The following is a 26,554-nucleotide window of genomic DNA, read 5'->3' as shown; positions in this document are numbered from 1 at the left end:
AAGTAAGTGCACTAATGAGATCTGGCACGTGTATATCAGCCTTGAAATTTCGACAATAAGAAGCAAAACCCCCGTCCTTCGATATGGCTTGCTGTCGCCTGAACAAGGCAACAGTGAGGCATGAGTGGGCATTCCTTCTTTTAATTCAATGTCATGACTTGAAAACAAAATAGCTTCGCATAACTATGTCTGTAAGTTGGAAAAATGATGCATTCTTCGAGAACATTTGTAAGCGGAAGTATTTGAATAATATGCGATCTTGGAGCTTTCTAAATAATTAAATACGCTAAACCCTTCTGCCCATGGATAGCGATGATGTAACGTTTCAGTGCATTTAGCGCAGCCGATTATGGGAGTAATAAGTGATAGCTGTGTGTTACTCCGCGGATACACAGGCCCAATGTCACACAGGCCTTATACCACGGTAGAAAGAGGTGTTCGTCTTCAGCACACGTTTCATGCGCGGAGCGTCGAAGATCTCTCCGGAAAGCTGCTTTCATTTTACTTAAAAGGAGGACACTTACAGGAACACAGCTTTAATTCAGATTTCAATCAGATACAGCTCATTAAATTCTTCGTATGTAAGAGTATAAAGAAAATTCACCGACGATTACGCTACTCCCTAATGCGACTTTTGAACACAGCTGTTTAGGTGTTTTGAATTCACAATGTATTGTTGCATAGAATTTCATTCTGAGCGACAGGGTCTTCTCGAAGGCGGTGCTGAGAAGCTCGGAAGCAGTTCCTTTAGCAGCTGCGGCAGACGAAGCACTTCTATCGGTTGCATCGCACATTGTTTAAAAAGAACTGGCTGATAATGTTTTGCATTAGGATTTATTGTACCGTGGTAGTGACAGAGAAGAACGACACAGTGTCGAAACAGGGAGTCGCAAATTACTCTTTATTGGGCAAACTTGTGCACAGCAAAACAAGTAACGCTCAAGCTCAACTATAGCGGCGACCTTCGAGAATCTTACCTGCGGGTCCAGCTTGTCGACTTTTATACATTACTTATCAAAGATTCCAGTGTAACCTCTGGTGTCCGCGTGGCTTCCAGAAAGTACTACACAATTCGCGTCGCGCATACAGTCAGATCACAAAAAGCTTTGGTGAAAACAGCCGGCGGATAGATCTATCGATAACATTCGAGAAACTTCTGATACATGCAGACACGTCGTGCGTCGAGGGATAACGTTTAGCATTTGTAAGCCAGTGAAAAGCTGTGACCGAAGAACGATGAAAACGTGAACAGACCACGTGTGGTACTTTGGCACCGTCTCCTACATAGCGATCATCGCATGACACGTATTGCGCGGCACTGCGCTTTTCTTCTCTCACTTTCATTATACCCTCCTCCACCGCTTTGCACCATATGGTGCCGCTGCACCGTCCACCTCCCCTTTCCCCCTCGCGCTCTATTCACTGGCACCGCCTTTCATTGCACGCGGCCCTCTACGTTGTCATTTCGTCTGTTGCTTGTGTCCTCGTTCACTGTGTTACGCCGACGCCGGTGGTCGCCGCAGGTACGGGCGCCTAAGAGCTGCGCTCTCAAAGTTGTGAAGCTAGAACGCTCCTTTAATTAATGAGCCCAATGTAAATGCCAATCTCCATGGCACACAACCATAACCACGCCAGGGTATAGCCGTCGACGCTCGGACACTTGTCGCTAAGGTCGATGGCAGCACGGCGGTGGGGGGAACGGCAGCGGGCCACCTGCTACTCGTAGGCGAGGAAAGGAGTTCCGAAACTAAAAAAAAAGGCCTTGAAAAAAAAACGCTATAAACACTGCATCTGTGAACGAGAGGACTGCGCGATGCACAGCATCTGTCTCGCTTTGTCATCTGCTATACTGCGGTAGTCGTTGCGCGGCCTATATGTTGGCGTTTTGTGGTGCCTTTCCTATATGTTCTGCGCTCAGCCACGCGAACCAGAACGCCGCTGCGTTTTTCTTCCACGTGACCACCTTCTGCAGCATGAGGTCACGACAGGTCCATCACCTTGGAACGGAAACCGCAAGTGGATTGTATAGGAAAGCTACATCGTAAATAATTAAAGCACTTAAAGGTATTCCGGCATTTGTATAGGGTTTCGAAATGCTTGCGCTTCCCCTAAAGTAAAGCATTCGGCAGTTGCAGCCGAAAAGCGATCAACAGAAAGTGATAGCAAGGTTTAGCGTTATGCTGAAGCCCCTCGGACGGTGTCCTAACAATACACGAGGGCGACCAATTGGCGAGGCGCAACAAGCGAGGCATGCTCCTACTGCGTGGCAGGGAAAGGACTCTGGTGCATACCAGGCGTTCAAGAATCGTGGCTGGATGAGAAGCACCTCCATCAGTATTGCAGGTGTCGCAGCTCAATTGCCGCACTAGACGAGGCTGAAGGAAAACCGTTGGCGAATGTAGCTCGACGCTGGGCGTCGGGTCCGCTCAGACAATTGTGCTCCCACAGCTACGGGAAGGATGCTAGTGTTTGTGCTCGGAATGCTTGAGCCAGTAGCGGAAGAGTTAATTGCGCTCTAGTGCAGAACTGCACTGCCGATCTGGCTGTACAGAGCATGGCGGTGAGTCACTTTCTTCGTCATTTTCTCTTTTTTCTTGTTTGCAACCGCGCGCACTGCGCGTCTATCGCTCTACTGTAGACCGTCTAACCCGCCAATCGCGTCCGCGCATATGCCGACGATATACCGTGACAGCACGACGGCGCTGACGGCGGCGGCGCGAACATGTCGCGAGTGTCCATATTACAGCTGTGGTAATTAAATGGAACGTCAAAATGTCACATAGGTACTGGTTTGAAAGTGGCGCCGTGTGGCTTGCTAAAATCGAGGAACGTGATCTGCCTGTGGGCATCTCGTCTTTAGGTAAGCTATTGGTTTGAAAGGACGTTGGTATCGGCACTGTTATTAGCCTTGGACATCTATCGCAGGCGGAGCAAGAGCGGGCCGGGATCACTATCGACGACGACATTGACTCGGAGGGCTTCGCGGACTTCAATGGCCTCCAACTGGCGTACGCGGCGTACAATCGCCTAACTCCTCAAGAGCGCCTGGCCGTGGTCCCCGACGTCGGGCTAAGCGCCGAGCAGACTTTTTTCGTTGCGCACTGCCTCAAGTGGTGCGACCTGATCACCAAGAGGATGCGCAACAGTCGGTACTGGTCCGGCCGCTCGCGCTGCATCGTGCCGTTGCGAAACACGCCCGAGTTTGCGACCGCATTCTCCTGCTCACCGGGGGCGCCCATGAACCCACCATCGAAATGCTCCTTCTGGGAGTAGCCGCGCGTGTACACGCTGCAAGCACTGCGGCGCACATAGATTTGTTTAAACTGAAACCTCAGCGTGGGCAGAGTGTAGCGTGTATGACGAAACGTTGGAGGTGCATAGAAATTTCGTGTAACGCTTTTGTATATAATAAGACATGAAACTGTAGTACAGAGCTAACGGAATGGCTTTTTGCGCACAGATTAATAGAAGAATACATGGCACACCTTCTGGTCTTCCTAAGTTGACTGCGTTCGTTTTGGTCGCAAAGAAAAGAGCATTCCTCTTTTCGTTACGTTTGTGGAGGACGAAGATATTACTCTCACCCAGACACTACGTATACCTTTGACATGTATCTCGATCGCCTCATTACGGGTTTCTTTCGGCCAAATATATTAAATAAGTTAGCTTGCTCTGAAGCTCAAATGGATTCTTTTTCGACTGGGTTGTATTTTCTGTTCCTTAGTTCTTTAGGAGGATACATGGGAATGCAAATGAAGTGAGATCTTTCATGTGTCTGTCTTACTACAGTGCTGCCCCCGTCAGCGAATATATTAGGCAGCAGTATCGTTCTCAAGCTCTAAATCCATCTGATGGGCACGCATTTGCACAGATTAACACAATAATAATAAAAGCGAACTCATGCTGGTGTTTCATGAAGCGCTGCTCGCAGACAGACTCGATGAAGAAATTATGTTGTGTTATCATCGCCGCTAGAGCGATATCGGCGGCGAGATTATCGCGAAAGCTTGTTATTTAACCCAGTCATGAGGCCACCGAGCTGCATTCCACTACGAGCCGTCATGGAATAAACCACGTTTGGTTTTGCTTACGCCTTCTTCCTTCGTCTGCTGTTTCCCCTTCGCGAAAACACTATATTGGCGACGAGGGTTGGATTCTGACCAATTCTGCGGCAAGCTGACATCGCTACGGAAGGTCCAGCCGCGGCGTGTGCAGTGGCGCAAATCGTGAGTCGACTGGGACACCTCGAGCTCTGTGACGAGTCCGCAAGCGACTGGCCGTCGTGCGAGGAACTCTTGTCGTCGTTTCTTCAGGTCAACCGTATCCCCGAGGACGACAAGGTACACGCTTTTTTGACTCTCATAGGCCCAAAGACGTACAGGCTTCTCGAGTCGTTGACTGCGCCGAAATTTTCGTCAGTTGAAGGTTTCGAGTTCTTAAAGAGACTTTTTGGTGACCATTTGTCACCGAAGCTGTCGGTAATTAGCGAACACGCAAAATTTCACAGAAGAGCGCAACTTGAGACTGAATCAATTTCGGAATACGTTGCGCAGTTGCGGAAATTGGCCCAGACATGTGAATTTGAATCCTGCCTCGATCAGTCATTGCGGGACCGTTTTGTCTGCGCTCTGTGTCGAGAAGATATACAGCGCGTGTTATTCACGGAGGGTAACAAGCTAACCTTCCAGAAAGCCGTAGGACGAGCGCTAGCCATGGAAGCGGCGAAAAAGAGCGTGGCAGAAGCACACGCTTCGGAATCAAGCGTATCAGACGTTCACAAAGTCGGAGCGCTTGGGGAAACTGATATGACGCAGGAAAATTGCTACCGCTGCGGGTCTGCGAAGCATGCAAGCAGACTGTGCCCGCACGTTGCGGTCATCTGTTTCAAATGTGATAAGAAAGGTCACATTCAAAGAGTGTGCCAAGCTAACAAGCAGAGAACGACGAAGGGAGCGCGTCGAAACGTGATGAAGGTGTTTAGTCCCGTTCAAGCTTCTGTTAAGGTGAAGGGAATTGTTTCGCCTGGTCCGGAGCCGATAAAAATTTCAATGCACGTACAAGAAGTACCCTTGGAAATGAAGCCCGATACTTGGGCTACTGTGTCCGTAATGTCTTTGGATCAGTTTCGTCAAATGTTTCCCTCAATCAAGGTCATGCCTACGACGCTGAAGCTGCAAACGTTCGATGGAGCCATCATCCAGCCTGTCGGAGTTGCTCACGTTGCCGTGCATTACGGAGAGCAGAGGGCTCAGCTGCCTTTTTACATCACGAGAGAAATGGACCCCCTCTGCTAGGTCAATGGTTGCAAGCCATCCGACTCGACTGGAGCCGTATGTTCAAGCTGAACGCTATTCCCAGGTGGGACGATTCTGCATGTTCTAGGCTGCGCGCTTTTCTAGACAGGTACTAGTTTGTTTCCGGACGAACTGGGGACAAATACAGAAAAAAAAGCGCGAAATTGTCCCTGAAAGAAGGTAGCGTGCCAAAATTTATGAAGGCAAGAAGTGTGCCCTTTGCACTGCAACCGGCATTCGAGGCTGAGCTTAAGAAGTTGGAAGACATGGGAGTCATTTCACCAGTCGCGGCAAGTGACTACGCCACGCCGGTTGTGCCAGTAGTGAAGAAGGACGGTGGCATAAGACCATGCGGCGATTATAAGACCACCCTAAACCCTTGTGTTGAAACTGATTGCTATCCACTTCCGAGAATCGACGAGATGTTCACCGCGCCCGCTGGGGGCCAGGAATTTTCTAAAATTGACCTAAATCGAACCTATCAGCAGGTAATAATGTCGGAGTCGTCAAGTAAGTACTTGACACTAAATACTCAAAGAAATTTTTTTCCGTAAACAGGCTGCCGTTAGGGGTTTCTTCGGCACCTTCCATTTTCCAAAGAATTATGGACACATTGTTGAAAGGCCTGAAAGGAGTCAGCTGCTATTTGGATGACGTTCTCATTACCGGCAAGACGTCAGACGAGCATTTTGCAAATCTCGAAGCGGTTCTGAAGCGGTTTAGTGAGCGCGGGGTTCGAGTAAGGAAAGAAAAGTGTTCATTTTTCCAAACGGAATTACAGTATCTGGGTCATGTTATCAGTGCAGCAGGTGTCAGCACAAGGCCAGACAAGATAAAAGCACTGATGAAAGCGTCCGCACGCACAGGCAAGCAGCAACTACAATCGTTTCTGGGCATTGTAAATTACTGAGAGAAGTTTGTTCCTGGATTGTCTACTCTGGCGAGTCCACTTTACAAACTGCTGCGTCACGACCAGCCATGGCTCTGCGATGAATCGTGTCAAGGGGCGTTCGACGAAATCAAGAATGCGTTGGCGTCACCCTGGATCCTGGCGTATTAGGACACAGATAAACCTTTGCAAGTGGCATGTGACGCTTCCCAGTACGGTGTGGGTGCAGGACTTTCTCATGTAAGTGAAGATGGAAGCTCTCGGCCTGTGTTTATGGGTCGCTCGCATTAACAGACGCCGCTTACAAGTACTCGCTCGTGTGCAAAAAGTCCAATTATGACGAAGCAGATTTTCAAGGTTGCCGCTCCAGCTTACTGAAGACGGCACGTCCGAAGGCGAGGAATCGTTTTATGCTTTGACTCTCCATGGACTCTATACCTGTGTCCGCCAAACAGATTGCGCTCGCTCCAGCACTTGATCCGGTGCTCAGTAAAGTTCTCCGGCTTACAAGCATAGGCTGGCCATTGCACTATTTTTTAATGCGAGGGTAAATGGGGGCCTCAGGGCCACTGCACTTCCGCGATGCAAGCTTAAAACCATTTTTCGACAGACATTTGCAGATTAGCGTGCATCAAGGGTGCCTCATGTATGGCCTGAGGGTTGTTATTCCGTACCCTCTTAGGGAATCCGTGCTCGACGAACTGCACCTAGGTCATCCAGGCATTGCGCGGAGCAAGGAGCTGGCTCGCAGCTACGTGTGGTGGCCGTCAATTGATGCAGACTCCAGAGACAAAGGTACGAAGTTGCCAAGCCTGCCAGGAACAACGGAATGATCCATTTGAGGCACCTCTGCTTCCATGGGCATGGCCGACCGAACCATGGAGGCGAATTCACTTGGTCTTCGCGGGACCTTTCCGAGGAACTACGTTTTTAGTGGTTGTAGATGCTCGCTCGAAGTGGCCGGAAGTGTTCGTTATGCGAAGCACAACGTCCGAGCGTACTGTTGCCTGCTTGCGTGAACTTTTCTGGAGATTCTGAGTGCCGGAGACGGTGTTGTCCAACAATGGACCACAACTGGTGTCCGAAGAGTTCAAGGCGTTTGCGCGGGACGTCGTGACCAGACATGTTGCGAGCGCCCTTTATCACCCAAGCACAAATAGTCTGGCGGAACGTTTCGTGCAAACGTTGAAGTTTGCTCTACGCAAGTCATCTCTCAGTGAGTCTGTCGAAGAAACACTTCACAACTTCTTATTGGCGTGCCGAAACACGCCTCACCATACGACTGGAGAAGCTCCAGCTAACCTGTTGATGGGTAGAAGATTGCGCACCAGGCTGGATGCAATGAAGCCTACCGTGGAGGGGAAGGTGATACACAGTCAGTTCACCCAAGTGCATCAGCGGAGGAGCAACAGAGACGGTTTTTGTGTTAACGACAGTGTTTTAGTTCGCAATTACAGATGCTCAACGAAGTGGGTTCGTGGTATCGTTCTGAAGAAAGCTGGAACAGTCTCATACAAAGTCACGGTGAGTTCAAGACAAAGTCAAAGGCAAGTTCATCTGGCGTCGGCATCTCGACGCGCTGCTTGCTGGCGCAGGAACTATGATGACACCAAGGGCATCCCACTCGGACTTCACGGAGGGGTTCCTGACCTTCCCTCAAAGCCAGACTGGCGACCAACCAACGTCAGAAGAGCCGGTGCCCCTGGAGTCTGTCCCTCCAGCTCCCGCTCCTCCATCAGAGACATCAGCTCCGTAAAGGCGCTATCCGTCAAGACAACGACGTCCACCCGAGCGATACTAAGCGCGTTCTTTATAAGGATGCAAGTGCACCTTCTGAAATAAAAGGGAGGAGTGTTGTGTTATCATCACCGCTAGAACGATAGCGGCGGCGCGATTGCCGCAACAGCTTGTTCTATTAACCCAGCCATGTGGCCACAGAGCTGCATTACTCTACGAGCCGTCATGGAATAAACAACGTTAGGTTTTCTTACGCCTTCTTACTTCGTCTCCTGCTTCCCCACCGCGAAAACACTACAAAATGAACGGAGATTTCACGCTTCGTCTTGCGCAGACCATCAATACAATGTCGGTGTTCCCGTGTGTAAGAATAACCGGAATTTTCGCTCATTCATCCCTCAGGTAAGTGAAGACTAGAACAATTTAGCAACCTCCGCAGCATTAGTGAACCGACTAGATGCACTAAAAGTTGCATTTGAAGGGTGTATGCACGTAATGTGTGTTTACATATGTCAACTTATATAAGGTGTCCCAACTATCATGCAACAAGATTTAAATATATGCAAGGCGAAGTAGCTGGACAGAATCAAGCTTGTTTGCCGTCGCTTGGAAATAGATTAATTTTTTTTCAATTCCGTTTAATTCCACATAGTATCAAAATTCTAATCAAATCACCTCTCACATACATTAAATCGATTAAAAGCTTCAATGAAGAAAATGTACAAAAACATGACAAACTCCCGACACATCTTTCTGTTGCTCACTGTATGCTACATAAGATTTTGGTGCGAGAAAGAAGCCCGCGAATACATGTAAAGTTGCCGCGCGACTGGCCGCTCAAATCATTAAGATGCTAACGCAAGTGTTTCCATCTATTTAGGCGATGGATAATAGAATTGGGGAAATTAGCTTTTGCAGAGAAAGAAAGGTAAGTCTATAGCCTAGTAAAATGTCGGCGCAGCCTTGCTGCACTTACTTCTCTGGAAAGAACTAGTTCGTCGTATCACTCTGCATGCTAATGCGCTGCAGGTTATTTAAGCGATGAATAAAAGAATTGTTGAAATTAGATTTTGCAGGGAAGAAGATATGCCAATAGCTCAGTAAAATGTCGGAGCAGCCTTGGCGCGTAGATTGAAGTCAGCACGTGCGTGGGGAGCGATGCCTGCGGCGAACCAGCGCTTTGAGAGAAATTTTGTGTCCTGCATGAGATAATATTTTCACAGACTCCAATCTACGCGCTGAATAAAAGAAATAGCTCAGAAAAAGTTTCTCGAAAAAAGGAAAAAAAGCGATAAGCCCATGAATATATTGCCCCAGACAGCTGAACAAATTTCTCTCAAAGCACTGCCGCTGCGCAAGCATCGCTCCCCACGCACGTGCAGTCTCCAATCTACGCACTTATTAAACAAATAAGCTCCGAATAATTTTTTCGAAAAATATGAAAAATCCGTAAGCCTATAGACCATGAGAATATTGCATCAGCCAGCAAGAAAAATTTCTCTCAAAGCGCTGCTGCGGCGCAGGAATCGCTCCCAACGCACGTGCTGGCTGCAATCTACGCTCAAAATAAACGGCTCAGCTCAGAAGAATTTTCTCGAAAAAAAAATTGAAAATTGGTAAGGCTATTATTTATCACTCCCAACGCACGTGCTGGCTGTTCTCTATGCGATAATAAAACGAATAAGATCAGAATAATTTTCTCGAAAAAATGAAAAATCGGTAAGCCTATTGCCCATGAAAATATTGTCTCAGCCAACTAGAAAAATTTCTCTCAAAGCGCTGCTGCAGCACGAAAATTACTCCCAACGCACGTGCTGGCTGTTCTCTATGCGAGAATTAAACGGATAAGCTCAGAATATTTTCTCGAAAAAATGAAAAATCGGTAAGCCTATTGCCCATGAAAATATAGTCTCAGCCAACTAGAAAAATTTCTCTCAAAGCGCTGCTGCAGCACGAAAATTACTCCCAACGCACGTGCTGGCTGTTCTCTATGCGAGAATTAAACGGATAAGCTCAGAATATTTTCTCCAAAAAATGAAAAATCGGTAAGCCTATAGCCCATGAAAATATTGTCTCAGCCAGAAAAAAAATTTCTCTCAAAGCGCTGCTGCGGCACGAAAATTACTCCTAACGCATCTGCTGGCTGTTCTCTAAGCGAGAAATAAACGAATAAGCTCCGAACAATTTTCTCGAAAAAATGGAAAATCGGTAAGCCTAAAGCCCATAAAAATATTGTCTCAGCCAGCTAGAAAAATTTCTCTCAAAGCGCTGCTGCGGCGCAAAAATCACTCCTAACGCACGTGCTGGCTGTTCTCTATGCGAGAAATAAACGAATAAGCTCCGAACAATTTTCTCGAAAAAATGGAAAATCGGTAAGCCTATAGCCCATGAAAATATTGTCTCAGCCAGCTAGAAAAATTTCTCTCAAAGCGCTGCTGCGGCGCAAAAATCACTTCTAACGCACGTGCTGGCTGTTCTCTATGCGAGAAATAAACGAATAAGCTCCGAACAATTTTCTCGAAAAAATGGAAAATCGGTAAGCCTACAGCCCATGAAAATATTGTCTCAGCCAGCTAGAAAAATTTCTCTCAAAGCGCTGCTGCGGCGCAAAAATCACTCCTAACGCACGTGCTGGCTGTTCTCTATGCGAGAAATAAACGAATAAGCTCCGAACAATTTTCTCGAAAAAATGGAAAATCGGTAAGCCTATAGCCCATGAAAATATTGTCTCAGCCAGCTAGAAAAATTTCTCTCAAAGCGCTGCTGCGGCGCAATAATCACTCCTAGTGCATTTGCTGGCTGTTCTCTATGCGAGAAATAAACGAATAAGCTCAGAATAATTTTCTCGAAAAAATGAAAAATCGGTAAGCCTATAGCCCATGAAAATATTGTCTCAGCCAGCTAGAAAAATTTCTCTCAAAGCGCTGCTGCGGCGCAATAATCACTCCTAGTGCATCTGCTGGCTGTTCTCTATGCGAGAAATAAACGAATAAGCTCAGAATAAATTTCCTGAAAAAAAGGAAAATCGGTAAGCCTATAGCCCATGAAAATATTGTCTCAGCCAGGTAGAAAAATTTCTCTCAAAGCGCTGCTGCGGCGCAAGAATCACTCCTAACGCATCTGCTGGCTGTTCTCTATGCGAGAAATAAACGAATAAGCTCAGAATAATTTTCTCGAAAAAATGGAAAATCGGTAAGCCTATAGCCCATGAAAATATTGTCTCAGCCAGCTAGAAAAATTTCTCTCAAAGCGCTGCTGCGGCGCAAAAATCACTCCTAACGCACGTGCTGGCTGTTCTCTATGCGAGAAATAAACGAATAAGCTCCGAACAATTTTCTCGAAAAAATGGAAAATCGGTAAGCCTATAGCCCATGAAAATATTGTCTCAGCCAGCTAGAAAAATTTCTCTCAAAGCGCTGCTGCGGCGCAATAATCACTCCTAGTGCATTTGCTGGCTGTTCTCTATGCGAGAAATAAACGAATAAGCTCAGAATAATTTTCTCGAAAAAATGAAAAATCGGTAAGCCTATAGCCCATGAAAATATTGTCTCAGCCAGCTAGAAAAATTTCTCTCAAAGCGCTGCTGCGGCGCAATAATCACTCCTAGTGCATCTGCTGGCTGTTCTCTATGCGAGAAATAAACGAATAAGCTCAGAATAAATTTCCTGAAAAAAAGGAAAATCGGTAAGCCTATAGCCCATGAAAATATTGTCTCAGCGAGGTAGAAAAATTTCTCTCAAAGCGCTGCTGCGGCGCAAGAATCACTCCTAACGCATCTGCTGGCTGTTCTCTATGCGAGAAATAAACGAATAAGCTCAGAATAATTTTCTCGAAAAAATGGAAAATCGGTAAGCCTATAGCCCATGAAAATATTGTCTCAGCCAGCTAAAAAAATTTATCTCAAAGCGCTGCTGCGGCACAAAAATCACTCCTAACGCACGTGCTGGCTGTTGGCTATGTGAGAAATAAATGAATAAGTTCAGAATAATTTTCTCGAAAAAATGCAAAATCGGTAAGCCTGTAGCCCATGAAAATATTGTCTCAGCCAGCTAGAAAAATTTCTCTCAAAGCGCTGCTGCGGCGCAAAAATCCCTCCTAACGCATCTGCTGGCTGTTCTCTATGCGAGAAATAAACGAATAAGCTCAGAATAATTTTCTCGAAAAAATGGAAAATCGGTAAGCCTATAGCCCATGAAAATATTGTCTCAGCCAGGTAGAAAAATTTCTCTCAAAGCGCTGCTGCGGCGCAAAAATCACTCCTAACGCATCGGCTGGCTGTTCTCTATGCGAGAAATAAACGAATAAGCTCAGAATAATTTTCTCGAATAAATGGAAAATCGGTAAGCCTATAGCCCATGAAAATATTGTCTCAGCCAGCTAGAAAAATTTATCTCAAAGCGCTGCTGCGGCGCAAAAATCACTCCTAACGCACGTGCTGGCTGTTCTCTATGCCAGAAATAAACAAATAAGCTCAGAAGAATTTTTTCGAAAAAATGAAAAATCGGTAAGCCTATAGCCCACGAAAATATTGTCTCAGCCAGCTAGAAAAATTTCTCTTAAAGCGCTGCTGCGGCGCAAGAATCACTCCTAACGCATCTGCTGGCTTTTCTCTATGCGAGAAATAAACGAATAAGCTCAGAATAATTTTCCCGAAAAAATGAAAAATCGGTAAGCCTATAGCCCGTGAAAATATTGTCTCAGCCAGCTAGAAAAATTTCTCTCAAAGCGCTGCTGCGGCGCAAAAATCACTCCTAACGCATCTGCTGGCTGTTCTCTATGCGAGAAATAAACGAATAAGCTCAGAATAATTTTCTCGAAAAAATGGAAAATCGGTAAGCCTATAGCCCATGAAAATATTGTCTCAGCCAGCTAGAAAAATTTCTCTCAAACCGCTGCCGCGGCGCAAAAATCACTCCTAACGTATCTGCTGGCTGTTCTCTATGCGAGAAATAAACGAATAAGCTCAGAATAATTTTCTCGAAAAAATGAAAAATCGGTAAGCCTATAGCCCATGAAAATATTGTCTCAGCCAGCTAGAAAAATTTCTCTCAAAGCGCTGCTGCGGCGCAATAATCACTCCTAGTGCATCTGCTGGCTGTTCTCTATGCGAGAAATAAACGAATAAGCTCAGAATAAATTTCCTGAAAAAAAGGAAAATCGGTAAGCCTATAGCCCATGAAAATATTGTCTCAGCGAGGTAGAAAAATTTCTCTCAAAGCGCTGCTGCGGCGCAAGAATCACTCCTAACGCATCTGCTGGCTGTTCTCTATGCGAGAAATAAACGAATAAGCTCAGAATAATTTTCTCGAAAAAATGGAAAATCGGTAAGCCTATAGCCCATGAAAATATTGTCTCAGCCAGCTAAAAAAATTTATCTCAAAGCGCTGCTGCGGCACAAAAATCACTCCTAACGCACGTGCTGGCTGTTGGCTATGTGAGAAATAAATGAATAAGTTCAGAATAATTTTCTCGAAAAAATGCAAAATCAGTAAGCCTGTAGCCCATGAAAATATTGTCTCAGCCAGCTAGAAAAATTTCTCTCAAAGCGCTGCTGCGGCGCAAAAATCCCTCCTAACGCATCTGCTGGCTGTTCTCTATGCGAGAAATAAACGAATAAGCTCAGAATAATTTTCTCGAAAAAATGGAAAATCGGTAAGCCTATAGCCCATGAAAATATTGTCTCAGCCTGGTAGAAAAATTTCTCTCAAAGCGCTGCTGCGGCGCAAAAATCACTCCTAACGCATCGGCTGGCTGTTCTCTATGCGAGAAATAAACGAATAAGCTCAGAATAATTTTCTCGAATAAATGGAAAATCGGTAAGCCTATAGCCCATGAAAATATTGTCTCAGCCAGCTAGAAAAATTTATCTCAAAGCGCTGCTGCGGCGCAAAAATCACTCCTAACGCACGTGCTGGCTGTTCTCTATGCCAGAAATAAACAAATAAGCTCAGAAGAATTTTTTCGAAAAAATGAAAAATCGGTAAGCCTATAGCCCACGAAAATATTGTCTCAGCCAGCTAGAAAAATTTCTCTTAAAGCGCTGCTGCGGCGCAAGAATCACTCCTAACGCATCTGCTGGCTTTTCTCTATGCGAGAAATAAACGAATAAGCTCAGAATAATTTTCCCGAAAAAATGAAAAATCGGTAAGCCTATAGCCCGTGAAAATATTGTCTCAGCCAGCTAGAAAAATTTCTCTCAAAGCGCTGCTGCGGCGCAAAAATCACTCCTAACGCATCTGCTGGCTGTTCTCTATGCGAGAAATAAACGAATAAGCTCAGAATAATTTTCTCGAAAAAATGGAAAATCGGTAAGCCTATAGCCCATGAAAATATTGTCTCAGCCAGCTAGAAAAATGTCTCTCAAACCGCTGCCGCGGCGCAAAAATCACTCCTAACGTATCTGCTGGCTGTTCTCTATGCGAGAAATAAACGAATAAACTCCGAACAATTTTCTCGAAAAAATGGAAAATCGGTAAGCCTATAGCCCATGAAAATATTGTCTCAGCCAGCTAGAAAAATTTCTCTCAAAGCGCTGCTGCGGCGCAAAAATCACTCCTAACGCACGTGCTGGCTGTTCTCTATGCGAGAAATAAACGAATAAGCTCAGAATAATTTTCTCGAAAAAATGAAAAATCGGTAATCCTATAGCCCATGAAAATATTGTCTCAGCCAGCTAGAAAAATTTCTCTCAAAGCGCTGCCGCGGCGCAAAAATCACTCCTACCGCATCTGCTGGCTGTTCTCTGGGCGAGAAATAAACGAATAAGCTCAGAATAATTTTCTCGAAAAAATGGAAAATCGGTAAGCCTATAGCCCAAGAAAATATTGTCTCAGCCAGCTAGAAAAATTTCTCTCAAAGCGCTGCTGCGGCGCAAAAATCACTCCTAACGCATCTGCTGGCTGTTCTCTATGCCAGAAATAAACGAATAAGCTCAGAAGAATTTTTTCGAAAAAATGAAAAATCGGTAAGGCTATAGCCCACGAAAATATTGTCTCAGCCAGCTAGAAAAATTTCTCTTAAAGCGCTGCTGCGGCGCAAAAATCACTCCTAACGCATCTGCTGGCTTTTCTCTATGCGAGAAATAAACGAATAAGCTCAGAATAATTTTCTCGAAAAAATGAAAAATCGGTAAGCCTATAGCCCGTGAAAATATTGTCTCAGCTAGCTAGAAAAATTTCTCTCAAACCGCTGCCGCGGCGCAAAAATCACTCCTAACGTATCTGCTGGCTGTTCTCTATGCGAGAAATAAACGAATAAACTCCGAACAATTTTCTCGAAAAAATGGAAAATCGGTAAGCCTATAGCCCATGAAAATATTGTCTCAGCCAGCTAGAAAAATTTCTCTCAAAGCGCTGCTGCGGCGCAAAAATCACTCCTAACGCACGTGCTGGCTGTTCTCTATGCGAGAAATAAACGAATAAGCTCAGAATAATTTTCTCGAAAAAATGAAAAATCGGTAATCCTATAGCCCATGAAAATATTGTCTCAGCCAGCTGGAAAAATTTCTCTCAAAGCGCTGCTGCGGCGCAAAAATCACTCCTAAAGCATCTGCTGGCTGTTCTCTATGCGAGAAATAAACGAATAAGCTCAGAATAATTTTCTCGAAAAAATGGAAAATCGGTAAGCCTATAGCCCATGAAAATATTGTCTCAGCCAGCTAGAAAAATTTCTCTCAAAGCGCTGCTGCGGCGCAAAAATCACCCTTAACGCATCTGCTGGCTGTTCTCTATGCGAGAAATAAACGAATAAGCTCAGAATAATTTTCTCGAATAAATGGAAAATCGGTAAGCCTATAGCCCATGAAAATATTGTCTCAGCCAGCTAGAAAAATTTCTCTCAAAGCGCTGCCGCGGCGCAAAAATCACTCCTAATGCACGTGCTGGCTGTTCTCTATGCGAGAAATAAACGAATAAGCTCAAAATAATTTTCTCGAAAAAATGGAAAATCGTTAAGATTATAGCCCTTGAAAATATTGTCTCAGCCAGCTAGAAAAATTTCTCTCAAAGCGCTGCTGCGGCGCAAAAATCACTCGTAACGCACGTGCTGGCTGTTCTCTATGCGAGAAATAAACGAATTAGCTCAAAATAATTTTCTCGAAAAAATGCAAAATCGGTAAGCCTATAGCCCATTAAGATATTGTCTTAGCCAGCTAGAAAAATTTCTCTCAAAGCGCTGCTGCGGCGCAAAAATCACTCCTAACGCATCTGCTGGCTGTTCTCTATGCGAGAAATAAACGAATGAGCTCAGAAAAATTTTCACGAAAAAATGAAAAATCGGTAAGCCTATAGCCCATGAAAATATTGTCTCAGCCAGCTAAAAAAATTTCTCTCAAAGCGCTGCTGCGGCGCAAAAATCACTCCTAACGCACGTGCTGGCTGTTCTCTATGCGAGAAATAAATGAATAAGCTAAGAATAATTTTCTCGAAAAAATGGAAAATCGGTAAGCCTATAGCCCATGAAAATATTGTCTCAGCGAGCTAGAAAAATTTCTCTCAAAGCGCTGCTGCGGCGCAAAAATCACTCCTAACGCACGTGCTGGCTGTTCTCTATGCCAGAAATAAACGAATAAGCTCAGAATAATGTTCTCGAAAAAATGAAAAATCGGTACGCCATTAGCCCATGAAAATATTGTCTCAGCCAGCAAGAAAAATTTCTCTCAAAGCGCTGCTGCGGCGCAAAAATCACTCTTAACGCATCTGCTGGCTGTTCTCTATGCGAGAAATAAACGAATAAGCTCAGAATAATTTTCTCGAAAAAATGGAAAATCGGTAAGCCTATAGCCCATGAAAATATTGTCTCAGCCAGCTAGAAAAATTTCTCTCAAACCGCTGCAGTGGCGCAAAAATCACTTATAACGCACGTGCTGGCTGTTCTCTTTGCGAGAAATAAACGAATAAGCTCAGAATAATTTTCTCGAAAAAATGGAAAATCGGTAAGCCTATAGCCCATGAAAATATTGTCTCAGCCAGCTTGAAAAATTTCTCTCAAAGCGCTACTGCGGCGCAAAAATCACTCCTAACGCATCTGCTGGGTGTTCTCTATGCGAGAAATAAACGAATAAGCTCAGAATAATTTTCTCGAAAAAATGAAAAATCGGTACGCCTATAGCCCATGAAAATATTGTCTCAGCCAGCTGGAAAAATTTCTCTCAAAGCGCTGCTGCGGCGCAAAAATCATTCCTAACGCATCTGCTGGCTGTTCTCTATGCGAGAAATAAATGAATTAGCTCAGAATAATTTGCTCGAAAAAATGGAAAATCGGTAAGCCTATAGCCCATGAAAATATTGTCTCAGCCAGCTTGAAAAATTTCTCTCAAAGCGCTGCTGCGGCGCAAGAATTACTCCTAACGCTCGTGCTGGCTGTTCTCTATGCGAGAAATCAACGAATAAGCCCCGAACAATTTTCTCGAAAAAATGAAAAATCGGTCAGCCTATAGGCCATGAAAATATTGTCTCAGCCAGCTTGAAAAATTTCTCTCAAAGCGCTGCTGCGGCGCAAGAATCACTCCTAACACACGTGCTGGCTGTTCTCTATGCGTGAAATCAACAAATAAGCCCCGAACAATTTTCTCGAAAAAATGGAAAATCGGTAAGCCTATAGCCCATGAAAATATTGTCTCAGCCAGCTTGAAAAATTTCTCTCAAAGCGCTGCTGCGGCGCAAAAATCACTCCTAAAGCACGTGCTGGCTGTTCTCTATGCGAGAAATAAACGAATAAGCTCAGAATAATTTTCTAAAAAAAATGAAAAATCGGTAACCTATAGCCCATGAAAATATTGTCTCAGCCAGCTAAAAAAATTTCTCTCAAAGCGCTGCTGCGGCGCAAAAATCACTCCTAACGCACGTGCTGGCTGTTCTCTATGCGAGAAATAAACGAATTAGCTCAGAATAATTTTCTCGAAAAAATGAAAAATCGGTAAGCCTATAGCCCATGAAAATATTGTCTCAGCCAGCTAGAAAAATTTCTCTCAAAGCGCTACTGCGGCGCAAAAATCACTCCTAACGCATCTGCTGGCTGTTCTCTATGCGAGAAATAAATGAATTAGCTCAGAATGATTTTCTCGAAAAAATGGAAAATCGGTAAGCCTATAGCCCATGAAAATATTGTCTCAGCCAGCTTGAAAAATTTCTCTCAAAGCGCTACTGCGGCGCAAAAATCACTCCTAACGCATCTGCTGGGTGTTCTCTATGCGAGAAATAAACGAATAAGCTCAGAATAATTTTCTCGAAAAAATGAAAAATCGGTACGCCTATAGCCCATGAAAATATTGTCTCAGCCAGCTGGAAAAATTTCTCTCAAAGCGCTGCTGCGGCGCAAAAATCATTCCTAACGCATCTGCTGGCTGTTCTCTATGCGAGAAATAAATGAATTAGCTCAGAATAATTTGCTCGAAAAAATGGAAAATCGGTAAGCCTATAGCCCATGAAAGTATTGTCTCAGCCAGCTTGAAAAATTTCTCTCAAAGCGCTGCTGCGGCGCAAGAATTACTCCTAACGCTCGTGCTGGCTGTTCTCTATGCGAGAAATCAACGAATAAGCCCCGAACAATTTTCTCGAAAAAATGAAAAATCGGTCAGCCTATAGGCCATGAAAATATTGTCTCAGCCAGCTTGAAAAATTTCTCTCAAAGCGCTGCTGCGGCGCAAGAATCACTCCTAACACACGTGCTGGCTGTTCTCTATGCGTGAAATCAACAAATAAGCCCCGAACAATTTTCTCGAAAAAATGGAAAATCGGTAAGCCTATAGCCCATGAAAATATTGTCTCAGCCAGCTTGAAAAATTTCTCTCAAAGCGCTGCTGCGGCGCAAAAATCACTCCTAAAGCACGTGCTGGCTGTTCTCTATGCGAGAAATAAACGAATAAGCTCAGAATAATTTTCTAAAAAAAATGAAAAATCGGTAACCTATAGCCCATGAAAATATTGTCTCAGCCAGCTAAAAAAATTTCTCTCAAAGCGCTGCTGCGGCGCAAAAATCACTCCTAACGCACGTGCTGGCTGTTCTCTATGCGAGAAATAAACGAATTACCTCAGAATAATTTTCTCGAAAAAATGAAAAATCGGTAAGCCTATAGCCCATGAAAATATTGTCTCAGCCAGCTAAAAAAATTTCTCTCAAAGCGCTGCTGCGGCGCAAAAATCACTCCTAACGCACGCGCTGGCTGTTCTCTATGCGAGAAATAAACGAATAAGCTCAGAATAATTTTCTCGAAAAAAGTGGAAAATCGGTAAGCCTATAGCCCATGAAAATATTGTCTCAGCCAGCTTGAAAAATTTCTCTCAAAGCGCTGCTGCGGCGCAAAAATCACTCCTAACGCACGCACTGGCTGTTCTCTATGCGAGAAATAAACGAATAAGCCAAGAATAATTTTCTCGAAAAAATGAAAAATCGGTAAGCCTATAGCCCACGAAAATATTGTCTCAGCCAGCTTGAAAAATTTCTCTCAAAGCGCTGCTGCGGCGCAAAAATCACTCCTAACACACGTGCTGGCTGTTCTCTATGCGAGAAATAAACGAATAAGCTCAGAATAATTTTCTCGAAAAAAGTGGAAAATCGGTAAGCCTATAGCCCATGAAAATATTGTCTCAGCCAGCTAAAAAAATTTCTCTCAAAGCGCTGCTGCGGCGCAAAAATCACTCCTAACGCACGTGCTGGCTGTTCTCTATGCGAGAAATAAACGAATAAGCTCAGAATAATTTTCTCAAAAAAATGAAAAATCGGTAAGCCTATAGCCCATGAAAATATTGTCTCAGCCAGCTAAAAAAATTTCTCTCAAAGCGCTGCTGCGGCGCAAAAATCACTCCTAACACACGCGCTGGCTGTTCTCTATGCGAGAAATAAACGAATTAGCTCAGAATAATTTTCTCGAAAAAATGAAAAATCGGTAAGGCTATAGCCCATGAAAATATTGTCTCAGCCAGCTAAAAAAATTTCTCTCAAAGCGCTGCTGCGACGCAAAAATCACTCCTAACGCACGTGCTGGCTGTTCTCTATGCGAGAAATAAACGAATAAGCTCAGAATAATTTTCTCGAAAAAAGTGGAAAATCGGTAAGCCTATAGCCCATGAAAATATTGTCTTAGCCAGCTTGAAAAATTTCTCTCAAAGCGCTGCTGCAGCGCAAAAATCACTCCTAACACACGTGCTGGCTGTTCTCTATGCGTGAAATCAACAAATAAGCCCCGAACAATTTTCTCGAAAAAATGGAAAATCGGTAAGCCTATAGCCCATGAAAATATTGTCTCAGCCAGCTTGAAAAATTTCTCTCAAAGCGCTGCTGCGGCGCAAAAATCACTCCTAAAGCACGTGCTGGCTGTTCTCTATGCGAGAAATAAACGAATAAGCTCAGAATAATTTTCTCAAAAAAATGAAAAATCGGTAAGCCTATAGCCCATGAAAATATTGTCTCAGCCAGCTAAAAAAATTTCTCTCAAAGCGCTGCTGCGGCGCAAAAATCACTCCTAACGCACGTGCTGGCTGTTCTCTATGCGAGAAATAAACAAATAAGCTCAGAATAATTTTCTAAAAAAAATGAAAAATCGGTAAGCCTATAGCCCATGAAAATATTGTCTCAGCCAGCTTGAAAAATTTCTCTCAAAGCGCTGCTGCGGCGCAAAAATCACTCCTAACGCACGTGCTGGCTGTTCTCTATGCGTGAAATCAACGAATAAGCCCCGAACAATTTTCTCGAAAAAAGTGGAAAATCGGTAAGCCTATAGCCCATGAAAATATTGTCTCAGCCAGCTTGAAAAATTTCTCTCAAAGCGCTGCTGCGGCGCAAAAATCACTCCTAACGCATCTGCTGGCTGTTCTCTATGCGAGAAATAAACGAATAAGCCAAGAATAATTTTCTCGAAAAAATGAAAAATCGGTAAGCCTATAGCCCATGAAAATATTGTCTCAGCCAGCTTGAAAAATTTCTCTCAAAGCGCTGCTGCGGCGCAAAAATCACTCCTAACACACGTGCTGGCTGTTCTCTATGCGAGAAATAAACGAATAAGCTCAGAATAATTTTCTCGAAAAAAGTGGAAAATCGGTAAGCCTATAGCCCATGAAAATATTGTCTCAGCCAGCTTGAAAAATTTCTCTCAAAGCGCTGCTGCGGCGCAAAAATCACTCCTAACGCACGTGCTGGCTGTTCTCTATGCGAGAAATAAACGAATAAGCTCAGAATAATTTCCTCAAAAAAATGAAAAATCGGTAAGCCTATAGCCCATGAAAATATTGTCTCAGCCAGCTAAAAAAATTTCTCTCAAAGCGCTGCTGCGGCTCAAAAATCACTCCTAACGCACGCGCTGGCTGTTCTCTATGCGAGAAATAAACGAATTAGCTCAGAATAATTTTCTCGAAAAAATGAAAAATCGGTAAGCCTATAGCCCATGAAAATATTGTCTCAGGCAGCTAAAAAAATTTCTCTCAAAGCGCTGCTGCGGCGCAAAAATCACTCCTAACGCACGTGCTGGCTGTTCTCTATGCAAGAAATAAACGAATAAGCTCAGAATAATTTTCTTGAAAAAAGTGGAAAATCGGTAAGCCTATAGCCCATGAAAATATTGTCTCAGCCAGCTTGAAAAATTTCTCTCAAAGCGCTGCTGCAGCGCAAAAATCACTCCTAACACACGTGCTGGCTGTTCTCTATGCGTGAAATCAACAAATAAGCCCCGAACAATTTTCTCGAAAAAATGGAAAATCGGTAAGCCTATAGCCCATGAAAATATTGTCTCAGCCAGCTTGAAAAATTTCTCTCAAAGCGCTGCTGCGGCGCAAAAATCACTCCTAAAGCACGTGATGGCTTTTCTCTATGCGAGAAATAAACGAATAAGCTCAGAATAATTTTCTCAAAAAAATGAAAAATCGGTAAGCCTATAGCCCATGAAAATATTGTCTCAGCCAGCTAAAAAAATTTCTCTCAAAGCGCTGCTGCGGCGCAAAAATCACTCCTAACGCACGTGCTGGCTGTTCTCTATGCGAGAAATAAACGAATAAGCTCAGAATAATTTTCTCAAAAAAATGAAAAATCGGTAAGCCTATAGCCCATGAAAATATTGTCTCAGCCAGCTAAAAAAATTTCTCTCAAAGCGCTGCTGCGGCGCAAAAATCACTCCTAACGCACGCGCTGGCTGTTCTCTATGCGAGAAATAAACGAATTAGCTCAGAATAATTTTCTCGAAAAAATGAAAAATCGGTAAGCCTATAGCTCATGAAAATATTGTCTCAGCCAGCTTGAAAAATTTCTCTCAAAGCGCTGCGGCGGCGCAAAAATCACTCCTAACGCACGTGCTGGCTGTTCTCTATGCGTGAAATCAACGAATAATCCCCGAACAATTTTCTCGAAAAAAGTGGAAAATCGGTAAGCCTATAGCCCATGAAAATATTGTCTCAGCCAGCTTGAAAAATTTCTCTCAAAGCGCTGCTGCGGCGCAAAAATCACTCCTAACGCATCTGCTGGCTGTTCTCTATGCGAGAAATAAACGAATAAGCCAAGAATAATTTTCTCGAAAAAATGAAAAATCGGTAAGCCTATAGCCCATGAAAATATTGTCTCAGCCAGCTTGAAAAATTTCTCTCAAAGCGCTGCTGCGGCGCAAAAAACACTCCTAACACACGTGCTGGCTGTTCTCTATGCGAGAAATAAACGAACAAGCTCAGAATAATTTTCTCGAAAAAAGTGGAAAATCGGTAAGCCTATAGCCCATGAAAATATTGTCTCAGCCAGCTTGAAAAATTTCTCTCAAAGCGCTGCTGCGGTGCAAAAATCACTCCTAACACACGTGCTGGCTGTTCTCTATGCGTGAAATCAACAAATAAGCCCCGAACAATTTTCTCGAAAAAATGGAAAATCGGTAAGCCTATAGCCCATGAAAATATTGTCTCAGCCAGCTTGAAAAATTTCTCTCAAAGCGCTGCTGCGGCGCAAAAATCACGCCAAAAGCACGTGCTGGCTGTTCTCTATGCGAGAAATAAACGAATAAGCTCAGAATAATTTTCTCAAAAAAATGAAAAATCGGTAAGCCTATAGCCCATGAAAATATTGTCTCAGCCAGCTAAAAAAATTTCTCTCAAAGCGCAGCTGCGGCGCAAAAATCACTCCTAACGCATCTGCTGGCTGTTCTCTATGCGAGAAATAAACGAATAAGCCAAGAATAATTTTCTCGAAAAAATGAAAAATCGGTAAGCCTATAGCCCACGAAAATATTGTCTCTGCCAGCTAAAAAAATTTCTCTCAAAGCGCTGCTGCGGCGCAAAAATCACGCCTAAAGCACGTGCTGGCTGTTCTCTATGCGAGAAATAAACGAATAAGCTCAGAATAATTTTCTCAAAAAAATGAAAAATCGGTAAGCCTATAGCCCATGAAAATATTGTCACAGTCAGCTAAAAAAATTTCTCTCAAAGCGCAGCTGCGGCGCGAAAATGACTCCTAACGCACGTGCTGGCTGTTCTCTATGCGAGAAATAAACGAATTAGCTCAGAATAATTTTCTCGAAAAAATGGAAAATCGGTAAGCCTATAGCCCACGAAAATATTGTCTCTGCCAGCTAAAAAAATTTCTCTCAAAGCGCTGCTGCGGCGCAAAAATCACGCCTAAAGCACGTGCTGGCTGTTCTCTATGCGAGAAATAAACGAATAAGCTCAGAATAATTTTCTCAAAAAAATGAAAAATCGGTAAGCCTATAGCCCATGAAAATATTGTCTCAGCCAGCTAAAAAAATTTCTCTCAAAGCGCTGCTGCGGCGCAAAAATCACTCCTAACGCACGAGCTGGCTGTTCTCTATGCGAGAAATAAACGAATTAGCTCAGAATAATTTTCTCGAAAAAATGAAAAATCGGTAAGCCTATAGCCCATGAAAATATTGTCACAGCCAGCTAAAAAAATTTCTCTCAAAGCGCTGCTGCGGCGCAAAAATCACTCCTAACGCATCTGCTGGCTGTTCTCTATGCGAGAAATAAACGAATAAGCCAAGAATAATTTTCTCGAAAAAATGAAAAATCGGTAAGCCTATAGCCCATGAAAATATTGTCACAGCCAGCTAAAAAAATTTCTCTCAAAGCGCAGCTGCGGCGCAAAAATCACTCCTAACGCACGTGCTGGCTGTTCTCTATGCGTGAAATCAACGAATAAGCCGCGAACAATTTTCTCGAAAAAAGTGGAAAATCGGTAAGCCTATAGCCCATGAAAATATTGTCTCAGCCAGCTTGAAAAATTTCTCTCAAAGCGCTGCTGCGGCGCAAAAATCACTCCTAAAGCACGTGCTGGCTGTTCTCTATGCGAGAAATAAACGAATAAGCTCAGAATAATTTTCTCAAAAAAATGAAAAATCGGTAAGCCTATAGCCCATGAAAATATTGTCTCAGCCAGCTAAAAAAATTTCTCTCAAAGCGCTGCTGCAGCGCAAAAATCACTCCTAACGCACGTGCTGGCTGTTCTCTATGCGAGAAATAAACGTATTAGCTCAGAATAATTTGCTGGAAAAAATGAAAAATCGGTAAGCCTATAGCCCATGAAAATATTGTCTCAGCCAGCTAAAAAAATTTCTCTCAAAGCGCTGCTGCGGCGCAAAAATCACTCCTAACGCACGTGCTGGCTGTTCTCTATGCGAGAAATCAACGAATAAGCCCCGAACAATTTTCTCGAAAAAATGAAAAATCGGTAAGCCTATAGGCCATGAAAATATTCTCTCAGCCAGCTTGAAAAATTTCTCTCAAAGCGCTGCTGCGGCGCAAAAATCACTCCTAACGCACGTGCTGGCTGTTCTCTATGCGTGAAATCAACAAATAAGCCCCGAAGAATTTTCTCGAAAAAATGGAAAATCGGTAAGCCTATAGCCCATGAAAATATTGTCTCAGCCAGCTTGAAAAATTTCTCTCAAAGCGCTGCTGCGGCGCAAAAATCACTCCTAACGCACGCACTGGCTGTTCTCTATGCGAGAAATCAACGAATAAGCCCCGAACAATTTTCTGGAAAAAATGGGAAATCGGTAATCCTATAGCCCATGAAAATATTGTCTCAGCCAGCTTGAAAAATTTCTCTCAAAGCGCTGCTGCGGCGCAAAAATCACTCCTAACGCATCGGCTGGCTGTTCTCTATGCGAGAAATAAACGAAAAAGCCAAGAATAATTTTCTCGAAAAAATGAAAAATCGGTAAGCCTATAGCCCACGAAAATATTGTCTCAGCCAGCTTGAAAAATTTCTCTCAAAGCGCTGCTGCGGCGCAAAAATCACTCCTAACACACGTGCTGGCTGTTCTCTATGCGAGAAATAAACGAATAAGCTCAGAATAATTTTCTCGAAAAAAGTGGAAAATCGGTAAGCCTATAGCCCATGAAAATATTGTCTCAGCCAGCTTGAAAAATTTCTCTCAAAGCGCTCCTGCGGCACAAAAATCACTCCTAACGCACGTGCTGGCTGTTCTCTATGCGAGAAATAAACGAATTAGCTCAGAATAATTTTCTCGAAAAAATGGAAAATCGGTAAGCCTATAGCCCATGAAAATATTGTCTCTGCCAGCTAAAAAAATTTCTCACAAAGCGCTGCTGCGGCGCAAGAATTACTCCTAACGCTCGTGCTGGCTGTTCTCTATGCGAGAAATCAACGAATAAGCCCCGAACAATTTTCTCGAAAAAATGAAAAATCGGTAAGCCTATAGGCCATGAAAATATTGTCTCAGCCAGCTTGAAAAATTTCTCTCAAAGCGCTGCTGCGGCGCAAAAATCACTCCTAACGCACGTGCTGGCTGTTCTCTATGCGTGAAATCAACAAATAAGCCCCGAACAATTTTCTCGAAAAAATGGAAAATCGGTAAGCCTATAGCCCATGAAAATTTTGTCTCAGCCAGCTTGAAAAATTTCTCTCAAAGCGCTGCTGCGGCGCAAAAATCACTCCTAACGCATCTGCTGGCTGTTCTCTATGCGAGAAATAAACGAATAAGCCAAGAATAATTTTCTCGAAAAAATGAAAAATCGGTAAGCCTATAGCCCATGAAAATATTGTCTCAGCCAGCCAAAAAAATTTCTCTCAAAGCGCAGCTGCGGCGCAAAAATCACCCCTAACGCACGTGCTGGCTGTTCTCTATGCGAGAAATAAACGAATTAGCTCAGAATAATTTTCTCGAAAAAATGAAAAATCGGTAAGCCTATAGGCCATGAAAATATTGTCTCAGCCAGCTTGAAAAATTTCTCTCAAAGCGCTGCTGCGGCGCAAAAATCACTCCTAACGCACTTGCTGGTGTTCTGTATGCGAGAAATAAACGAATTAGCTCAGAATAATTTTCTTGAAAAAATGAAAAATCGGTAAGCCTATAGCTCATGAAAATATTGTCACAGCCAGCTAAAAAAATTTCTCTCAAAGCGCTGCTGCGGCGCAAAAATCACTCCTAACGCATCTGCTGGCTGTTCTCTATGCGAGAAATAAACGAATAAGCCAAGAATAATTTTCTCGAAAAAATGAAAAATCGGTAAGCCTATAGCCCATGAAAATATTGTCACAGCCAGCTAAAAAAATTTCTCTCAAAGCGCAGCTGCGGCGCGAAAATGACTCCTAACGCACGTGCTGGCTGTTCTCTATGCGAGAAATAAACGAATTAGCTCAGAATAATTTTCTCGAAAAAATGGAAAATCGGTAAGCCTATAGCCCATGA

At 43.7% G+C, this 26,554-nt stretch overlaps 1 protein-coding gene across 3 annotated transcripts in view; it reads left to right on the top strand.

Annotated features, from left to right (window-relative positions):
- Positions 1 to 4,090, top strand: part of LOC142581968 (neprilysin-1-like) — a 55,520-nt gene extending 51,430 nt beyond the window's left edge. For 2 of the 3 annotated variants that reach the window (XM_075691402.1, XM_075691401.1), the window contains one exon: positions 2,926 to 4,090. In XM_075691402.1, coding sequence (XP_075547517.1) covers positions 2,926 to 3,273 — 348 coding nt within the window. In that variant the 3' untranslated portion in view covers positions 3,274 to 4,090. The remainder of the gene's footprint in view (positions 1 to 2,925) is intronic. The other variant, XM_075691403.1, reaches the window with a different exon arrangement.
- The last annotated feature ends 22,464 nt before the right edge of the window (positions 4,091 to 26,554 follow it).

This window comes from Dermacentor variabilis, chromosome 5, assembly GCF_050947875.1.
Source record: "Dermacentor variabilis isolate Ectoservices chromosome 5, ASM5094787v1, whole genome shotgun sequence".
NCBI lineage: Eukaryota > Metazoa > Arthropoda > Arachnida > Ixodida > Ixodidae > Dermacentor > Dermacentor variabilis.
This window is presented reverse-complemented; position numbering and strand designations above follow the sequence as displayed.